Source organism: Glycine soja, chromosome 9, assembly GCF_004193775.1.
Source record: "Glycine soja cultivar W05 chromosome 9, ASM419377v2, whole genome shotgun sequence".
NCBI classification, from domain to species: domain Eukaryota; kingdom Viridiplantae; phylum Streptophyta; class Magnoliopsida; order Fabales; family Fabaceae; genus Glycine; species Glycine soja.
The window spans coordinates 12,578,445-12,588,357 of record NC_041010.1 but is presented as its reverse complement, the minus strand read 5'-3'; the positions used below and the strand labels follow the sequence as shown (position 1 = coordinate 12,588,357).

At 40.1% G+C, this 9,913-nt stretch overlaps 1 protein-coding gene across 1 annotated transcript; it reads right to left on the bottom strand.

The window, feature by feature from the left end:
- Positions 1–8,575: 8,575 nt before the first annotated feature.
- LOC114367834 (repetitive proline-rich cell wall protein 1) lies at positions 8,576–9,660 on the bottom strand. Its single transcript, XM_028325044.1, has one exon. The coding sequence runs from the start codon at positions 9,628–9,630 to the stop codon at positions 8,860–8,862; it is 771 nt and encodes a 256-aa protein (XP_028180845.1). The 5' UTR covers positions 9,631–9,660; the 3' UTR covers positions 8,576–8,859.
- Positions 9,661–9,913: the final 253 nt, after the last annotated feature.

Here is a 9,913-nt window from a genome sequence, read left to right as displayed (position 1 = left end):
ACCTAAGAATCCTTTGTCTTAACACATTGGAGGGTACACCCTTTGTGGTACAAGTAGAGGGTACATCTACTTGGGTTGTTGTACTGAGAACAAGAGAGCGTACATCTCTTGTGGATCAGTTCAAATGGAGGGTACATCCACTTGGTTGTTCAAAGAGAACAAGGGAGGGTACATCCCTTGTGGATCTTTGGCTTGTAAAGGATTTTACAAGGTTGAAAGAAATCTCAAGAACCGGTGGTTGCTTGGGGATTGGATGTAGGCACGGGTTGTTGCCGAACCAGTATAAATCTTGTGTTTGTCTTCTTCTTCCCTACACTTTGTAATTTCCGTTGTGTACTTTTAATTGCCGCTTTACTTTTGGTTAAGTTATTGTTCTTTATTTTCTTAACTTAGTAGTAAAGCCTAATTAAATCTAGTAACATTAAGAAGGATAAGTTTTTAATTAGTCAAGGAACATTAATAATTAATTCAACCCCCCCTTCTTAATTATTTCGAGGCCACTTGATCCAACAACCCCTACTCAAATGCCTAAATAGTCAACAAGCATACTACGTCATGAGAGAACTTCATGAAAGAATCTACGGTCTCCATATCAGAGGATGCTCCCTAGCCACCAACGTGGTGCGAGCTGGCTACTTCTAGCCAACACTCAGGGCAGACACCTCGATTTTACCAGGAGATGTGGACGACATCAAGAGTTTGCAAATGTACCACATGTTCCTCCTGACAACCTTCTTAGTTTGAGCTCCCCTTGGCCCTTCGCCGTGTGGTAAATGGACATACTAGGACTGCTACAAAAATCCCCAGGAGCTATCAAATACTTATTAGTCGCCATCGACTACTTCACCAATTGGATAGAAACAAGACCACTACGGGAAATCACGATCAGTGAGGTGGAAAAATTCACTTACAAACACATCATCTGTAGGTATGACCTCCCATACGTCATCGTCACTGACAGTTGAAAGCTTAGACTTACGAAGACTTCTTAACAAGGCTAGGCATCAAGCCCATAGTCACCTTTGTCGAGCACCCTCAAACTAACAAACAGGCAGAGGCAGCTAACAAAGTCATCCCCAAGGCCCTGCGTACTAGTCTCGACAAGTCTAAGGGCCACCCTTGGTGAAGCCCTTTCCATTACTAAGTTCCATCCCTACAGGAACTCAAGGTACAGAAGGTCTACCCTTGATAATTTTCCTATTCCTAACTTTTATCTGTGCAAGAGTACAAGCTTATCTAAAACCCAAGGTCCACTCTTGGTACACATGCTTGAAAAACCCAAGGTCTGCCCTTGGTACACACTTCTACAAAACCCAAGGGTCCAAGTTCCACCAAGCGAACTACCACCCCATCATTTGGCAAGACCTTTAATCAGGTCAAAGCCCGTATTTACTTCTCACAACCATCAAAGGAGTACCTCTGTAGGTCAAGACGACCCACCACCCGATTGCATGACAAGACCTTCAATCTGGTACAACTTACATTCATTCCTCATAACCATCAGAGGGAGCATGCAGTAGGTCAAATGACCTAACCCCACATTGGTTGAGCAAAACCATCAACGTGGGGCAATTCAAACACAACTCTTCACAACCAACAGGGGAGAAGCTCCACAGAAGGAAGCCCCACCAGAAGGGTGACAAGACATTTAACCAGGTTGAAATCAAAACCTGACATGACCCCACATCATTCTATTCTTTACAAGACCACCACAGTCTTATGTCTACACCGATAAAGTCTTGCTTCCTACACTGTCTACAGCCTATTCATACTACCACAAGTATGGAGCATTGGTAAGACAAAGGCAACAAACATACATACATACATACACAATTGATCGAAGGAAAATTTTGTGCATTGAAGAAAATAAAGAATAATTGTTATAGTTACAAGGCCTGTGCGGCCAATTCATCATAAAGAAGAAAAAAGATAAAGACAAAGGTAGCCTATACACAGGCATCATTGCCTTGCTTCGCAGTGCTCTACCCTTCATCAACAGTCTCTTCCTCCTCAGTAGCAATCTCCTCCTTATCAAGCAAGACGCCATCCTTCACATCCTTGAAGGGATCGAAGAGACCCAAGTTGAGGTCCTTCGCAAATAAACCAGCATGTCTGATAGCCTTTTGAAAGTCCTTCTTGTGATGCTCCACAACCTCCTTCATGTATAAGAGCAACTCCTCTTCAAGCTCTTTGTCGGTTGCCTGCAACCTAGACTCCTCTAGGCAGGACTCCGGCTCCTTAAGCTAGGCCTCTAGCTTAGCAATTCTGTTGGCAAGGCTGTCCTTCTCAGCCGCCATGCTCTCCACTTTGTAGCGTATGAATAGGTCATCACCATCCAACCGGGTGCGCAGCAGTTTGGCCAAAACATCACAAACCTTGGAAGATAGTTAACGGTTTCCCTTATGCCTCAGCAAAAACAACAGTGGCATTGACCACCTTAGGGCGCTCCACTCGCCATAGAGTCCAAGCAGTAGTCGTCCACTTGGTGACCACCGCCTCTAAGGATGCACTTTTTGCACCGCCTCTTGGAGTCATAGTCCATTCTCCTCCAGAATGGCCAAACTCTTTTGGAGAAACACCCTAGCAGAGTTAGTTGCATTCTGCACCCTAGCCGACCTAATAAGGTTTCTGTCAAAGGCTAACACAAAGCCAGTCAGGGTCTTCTGCTCTAGCCTATAAGTAGCACTCCATAGCGAATCAACATCGTTGGAGGTGTACAAATGATCCAGGAAGACGCGAGGATGAAGAAGGCAACGCCATAGCTACCAAGACAATAGCAGAAAGAGCCACCGAAGTTGACAAAGCAGGAGGCATAGTGGAAGCACCCGTGGTCTCCACACCGACACTTAATAAAGGAGTCGCGACGGTGGATAGCGAAACCATAACAAAACCAGCCTGAGTGGCTGGCACAACAACTTTATCAGTAGCAGAAGCTGCCTCCTTCACAATATCAGCAACAAGAGAAGGTGAATGAGCAGGGATAACAAGAGTAACAACAACATCAATAACAGTAGCAGTAGGAGCCTCGACAACTGGTGAAGTTGGAGGCATATCCTGCTTGGTCGAAAGGCGACCCGTAATAGGCATCAACCCCGCTCGCTGTCTTAGGGCGCAAAGGCTCATAGTGGCCTTCAACTTCTTGTGACCCGACGGCCCAGCAGCATCATCCCACTTCCTCTTAGCTAAAACAGAGGAAGGAACATTGGGAGCAACCTCAGCACTAGGACCAACCTCGCCAGCAGGTTGGCTCCCCTTTCCAGTAGACAGAGCAGCAATAGACAGCGGCATGATCCCACCCGCAAGTCTGACCTGCTTCACGAGTGGCCTCCAAGCGCAGTCACCTATTATTCCTACCAAACAACCAAGACAATAACACAAATACGTGTTAGACATTGGCTGACGCCCAACTGAGACAACAAACGAGGAAAAGGTTAGACACTTATTATCCAAGACAATGAGAGTATCGCTCGTCAACGGAAGAGACAAAATGGCCCGTGCATCCAGCGAGGCCGATAGCTGCTCCATAATTGCTTTGTCGACCCTCTCCACAAGGGTCAATAGATCCTCGTCATATGACTTGAACCTGGTAGGATTAGACTACTAGTAGAATGGGAAGCAGGACTCTCTGTCCCTATTGAACATCAGTGGCATGCCATCAGCCACCACATCAATATCCAGGACCTTGAAAAAATGGTCCTTCAAATGGTGAAAGACATTTGAGTCAAACTTGAACAGCTTCTTGGACACTGTTCAAGGAGACCCATCCAATCTTGCCAGACAATTTTATTTGGAAGAAGAATAAGAAGATTGGCACGCTAGGTCGGATGTTGAAGAAAGGACACAAAATTTTAAACTCTCTTACCATTGCCCAACTATTTGGGTGAAGCTAGGAATGGGCCACATTCAAGTGCTCCAGTAGAACACACTAAAATGCGGTCAAGGGTAGAATAACACCCAAGACCAACAAGCACCTGTACATAAAAAAGAAGGGTAGACAACCAGGCGCCGCCTTTAGAAACAGGAAATCATCACTCCCACAAGCCTGAATGCCCAGCTTACAGGAGACCTCAGCATTCGTCAGCTTTACCTGGCACTGAAACATAGTGACGCTCGCCGCTAGGTCAAGGTTGACCTGTACTTCAGCACATTGTCCTTTACCCTCTCATAGCCAGCAATGGCAGGGGCGGATGACTGTGACCCATCACTCACGCTAGGTTGAACGCGGGGACCCACAAATCCTATGTAGCACTTAGAGATACGTGTGCACCCTCCATGTCAGTCCTACTACAGGACAACGGACACCTGGCCCTTAGCAGTCGAGCTCCCGAACAAACAGGTTACCTTTAACCTAACTAATATTCAAATGTAGTTGAATATCTTATCTATTGGCAGGTATTAAATTATCTATAACACCACATTATCTACAAGGTATGATTATCTTCTACCTTTATCTTTAATTCAAATGTTTATGTTTAACATTATCTTTAAGCTTTTGGCTATTATCTATAAGTTGGGAATCATCTATAAGGCTAACAACAACCCCTACAAACAAGGATCAACATCCTCGCTCATCTATTATAAATACAGGTTGCATCAAACCCATTTACACAACTTGCTCACACACACTCAACGCACGACAACAATCCTATTCCCCTCTCTCTATCTCGCTCACACAAGCTACTTTACAACATTACTTGCTTTACTCACCCAACGCGCATTCTTACTTGAGCGTCGGAGTCCTTTGTTTTGCAGGCCCCCCTTCTATCAAAGGCACCTCTCTAAGCTGACATATGAAGTTCGGGACCCCACTCAACCACGTCCACCTTGATGTGTCACGATTCCAAATTTTGGTAAGAACAAATGGTTTCATATATACCATTTTCTCACACAATAGCTCTAAAGCCTAAAAGCATATATATGGGAATTGGCTATGACACATGAAAAGCCTAAAATGTATTATGTATTATGTATCATGTGTAAAACTAAACTACAAAGAACAAGATTATCTTTGATTCATAATATTTCAACAAGTTGAATCATTATGAAAGAAAATACAGTGAATATTATAAAACAGGAAAATTGGATTGAGTATAAAATTAACATAATATTCATAATATTCCAAGACATGTGGAGATGACATTGTGAAGATTTTATAAAACAGAAAAATTGGATTGATTATAAAATTAACATACCACCATCAACATCAACTCTTGAGCCTTCATAGTTAAGCTCTTCTATCAGCTCCAATGTTACATACAACTCACAATGTCAATATTCACATAAACACAAGAAATGCCCAGAAATTCTCAGAAAGCAACATCCTTATAGTTTTATAGTTTCAATTTTTTAGTTAAAAAATAAAAGAATATAAAGATAAAATCATAGTACCTTATGACTTGAACTATTTTATCAATAATGTTGATAGGAAAGTTGTATTCTCCAATAATTAAGTCAACTATTAGCTAACATACTAGAATATTTTGATTTTTTTGGATCTTTATTGACCACAACTATAAAGAGCATTCTACCTTACCATCATAATGTTGCTTCAACTATACTTCTGGAGCAATATATGCTGGAGTTCCCACAATTGACTTAGGTTGTGAATGAAGCACCGAAGACTGCCAATTCAAATTCTTTAAAATATGCAAAACTAACTTCCACAGTTCCTCCATTTCCCTATATTCACCCCACACCCCAACCAACCTTCCAACTTAATGAACTTATCATTCTCCTAGTCCTCTTCTCACTAGTTTTCCTCTTCTTATAAATATACACTTTTCAAATCCTGAGTGTTTTGGCATTCAAGCCTACATTCTGGTTTAGCACTCTATCACTTAGACTTGGGATAAGCCCAATTCTAATGAATGGATCAAGCACAAACTTAGTTAATAATTCAGATAATAAAGATTTGCAATCATAGTCATGCACAATTGTCCCTTCCAATAACCCAAATGAATAAAATTACCTTTTAATAACTAAAGGAGATACTTACCCAAGTTAAATACAGTAGTCTATATTAGTAGAACAAAACAACTTCATAAGAAAACTAAAGAACAACCTTATGGAGATTAGTTACCATTGCATGACAATAGCTGGCCTCAAATATGAGTTGTTGAAATAAGAAACAAGTCTGTGGCATAGCAATGGGTTAATAGTTACACAGGAAATAAAGACCTAGCACAAGAAAAAGTAAAGAAATTGTATAAGAACCTCATCCTCATTAAAATGCCTTGTAGTGCAGATTGAGAGTTTGTGATCAATTCCCATTATCTCAGCACAAGTAGTCCCCTTGGAATTCAGCAGATATTGTATTTCGTTCCTAATCTTCAACCTACAATCACTAAATTAGTACCGTTGGCATCAGAATGAATTCAAAAGACACCACAATATTTGATAACACCAATCAATCACAATTGATTTGATAATAATGATAATGAATTAGTGATAAGAGAGTGATCTCTTAAGGGCTTGGTTGCACTTCATGGCAAGAGCCTCGAGGTCTTTGATTTTGTGTGAGAGAGTGGTGTGGAGATCACACGTCTACTCCTTCAACGCATTCCTTGCAAACTCAACCTCTGCAGTGCCCTTCTTCACAGCCTACAACTCCTTCTTCATCCTCTCCACGTCCCTAGCATTGAACGTCTGAGCCTCCACACGTCATTTTAGCTCGTAGATCCACTTCCACTTCTCTTCATTCACCTTTTCTTGCTTCTCCTTCTCCGCCAAAACCCTTTCTTCCTGTTCGATCTGCAATGATAAGTCCTCGTCCTTGATCATCTTATGGAGCTTCTTCACACCGTCCTCCAGTACCGTCTTCTCCTTCTCCAATGCCTCTTTTAGCGAGGGCGGGGATCGGAGCCGCTCAAGCTTCGCCTTGAGTTCAACGGCGTTGTGGCACATGGATTAGAGGTGATCCTTGGTGGTGGCCTTTTTATGTGGTGGAGCTTCTCCTTGATGTTTCGGTCGAGGTCAGGTCCTCGATAGCATCGTCCTCGTTGTGGATGAAGTGCATGTATCTATTGACAGTGTATTGGTAGAAAAAGTTGTTTTGTTTAGGGGATGAAGAGAGGTGGATGTGGAATTTGGCGATTTGGACGAGGCAGTGGATGAGAGCGAGGAATGTTGGCCATTGGTGAGGGAGTAGGAGAACGAAGAGTTGATTTGCTGAGTTTAAAAGGATAATTGAGGCGTTTGAGGAGGAGAGGGAGATCGTTTTCAAGTTTGGAGGAAGGGAAGTCGAGGAGGAATTTTAGGATTTTGAACAAGCGTGTTTGTGTGTAGTGTTGAGTGAGAAGGGAAGTCGAACATGTGCGTTTACTTTTAATTAATTAAAAACAATGAAAAATATTTTAAGACGGTTTTCGCAAAACCATCGTAAAGATATTACATTTATTTTCAAAACTAACACCGTACTTCTTTCTAAGTTGGTTTTTGATCAATCGACGTAAAATCAATGATGTAAAAATTAATTTTTGTAGTAGTGTGTATCACAAACACTTAAAAATAAATGGACATGATTGTATAAAAATATTGATATATGATTAATAGTGCAATAACGTTATTAAAATATGTAATTGTAGTTAATTTTTCACAAGTGGTTAATTTTGTTATGAAATTCTTAACCATCACACCTAATTAACTAAAAGCGTAAATATAATTAATTTTTATCTCACGAGTGATTAATAGTGTTATAGAAATATTGATCGTCATACAAAATTAACTACATAAATAAAATATAGTTAAATGTGTCTCATATGTGGGATTATTGAAACGTGTAACAATTGTTAATATTCACAAATAGTTAATTGTGTTATGAACGGGATGGTTTTATGTTTCTTATCAGTTATTCTTCTCGAATTGAGATCAATTATTCAAATCGATGGGTAAACTAATGAGCTCGGATATTAATGAGTTATCAGAATAATACTATCTTATCGATCTATTAACAGCAGCATGTAGATTTAGTCCAATAGAATTAGTAAGTATCAAGATAAATTGGTACAAGAAACTGTAAATAATGATAAATTGATAATGAAATTCGTGGACAACCATAAGAAATCATTAAAATATATAATAATAATTTATTTATAAAATAAAATTAATCATGCATACTTATATACGTGATTAATCATATATATATTGAATGAATACCAGGTCAACGATTTACAGATGGATGATAATCCGTGCTCCGCATAAATATATTTCAGAACTTTGGGAGATAGCCACAGTTCTTCAGTAGGAAATAAATTAGATGAACAACATACATCAACCATTTTAGAGAAATGTTAGAAATATGTTCTTTCATATATTCCTTTAAATATATATTATTTTATTGAAAATGATAAAATTTAATAGATCTCACGTAATATTTAATGTCTCTATCCTGAGTTTGTATTTTTTAAAATAAATTTTGTATTTAACTATCTTAAATTAATTTAAATATGATTAATCAACTTTGCAATTAATATCTAATTAAGGCTGTGTTTGAAAATCGGTTACAACTAATTGAACGGAAGTTTCCCAACTTTCCAAAACACAAACTGAAGAAGGAGTGTTGAATAACCAACAAAGATACAAACAAACAGTGAAATTCTTTTATTCATAACTTGAAGTACAAAATAAACACAATTTTTTTTTTTTTCGTTTTACATTCATGCACCCATAACACTCTTGTCGTGGCCATAGCACTATAAACAAATGATCTAAACGCGGAAGCTAGCCAGGTGTAACCCTTGCCATAATTTGTAAATTAAACTAAATTTTTGAGCATGACAAAGTCAATGGTTGTAGATACACCTCTTATTTAGCATATACTTAATACATCCCTTAACTTAATTCAAAATCAGGTGGGTGTCTTCAGTTGGAGCCTGGAGGGTACTTTGGGTAAGGTGGTTTGTAAATAGGAGGTTTCTTAACAGGGGGCTTGTACACCGGTGGTTTGTACACTGGTGGTTTGTACACTGGTGGCTTGTACACTGGTGGCTTCTCTATAGGAGGCTTGTAAACTGGTGGCTTGTAAATAGGAGGTTTCTCAACTGGAGGCTTATAAACTGGTGGTTTGTATACTGGTGGCTTGTACACTGGAGGCTTGTACACTGGTGGCTTCTCAACTGGTGGCTTGTACACTGGTGGCTTGTAAACTGGTGGCTTATAAACGGGTGGTTTGTATACTGGTGGCTTCTCAACTGGTGGCTTGTACACTGGTGGCTTGTAAACTGGTGGCTTATACACTGGAGGCTTGTACACTGGTGGCTTGTAAACTGGTGGCTTATAAACGGGTGGTTTTTCAATTGGGGGTTTATACACTGGAGGCTTGTAAACAGGTGGTTTATAAACTGGAGGCTTGTAAACCGGTGGTTTTTCAACTGGAGGTTTATACACTGGAGGCTTGTAAATGGGTGGCTTATAAACTGGAGGCTTATAAACAGGTGGTTTTTCAACTGGAGGCTTGTAAACTGGAGGTTTGTACACTGGTGGTTTTTCAATTGGGGGCTTATAAACTGGCGGTGTGTAAACAGGTGGCTTGTAAATTGGGGGCTTCTCATAGTCAGCAAGAACTTGAGGGGATAGAATTAGAGCTGCAAGGAGCAGCACTAATGAGGAGCTTAAGGAAGCCATATTCCTCATGTTTTTAGTTACTGGTGAATAACACACACCCAATGATGGGTTTTTATACTAGTTCGGGGCCTCACTGTTAAGTGGTGCAAGTCTCAATATACTATAGTTAATTATTTTGACGCAGTAGCTAGCTATCTAAGTTCCTTTGTAAAAATGTCAAGTAGTTGAGTTGGTGATTTTTCTTTGTCTTCTTATAGTAAGGATAAGGGAAGTTGGAAAATAAAAGGGAACACTGACACCTCCGTACCAGTTTGAATATTACTTTACCATTTTTTCAATGCACCGACGTACT

Bases quoted from the DNA above. Each gene is read 5' to 3' on its own strand.
- LOC114367834 (XM_028325044.1), bottom strand. From the start codon at position 9,630: ATGAGGAATATGGCTTCCTTAAGCTCCTCATTAGTGCTGCTCCTTGCA.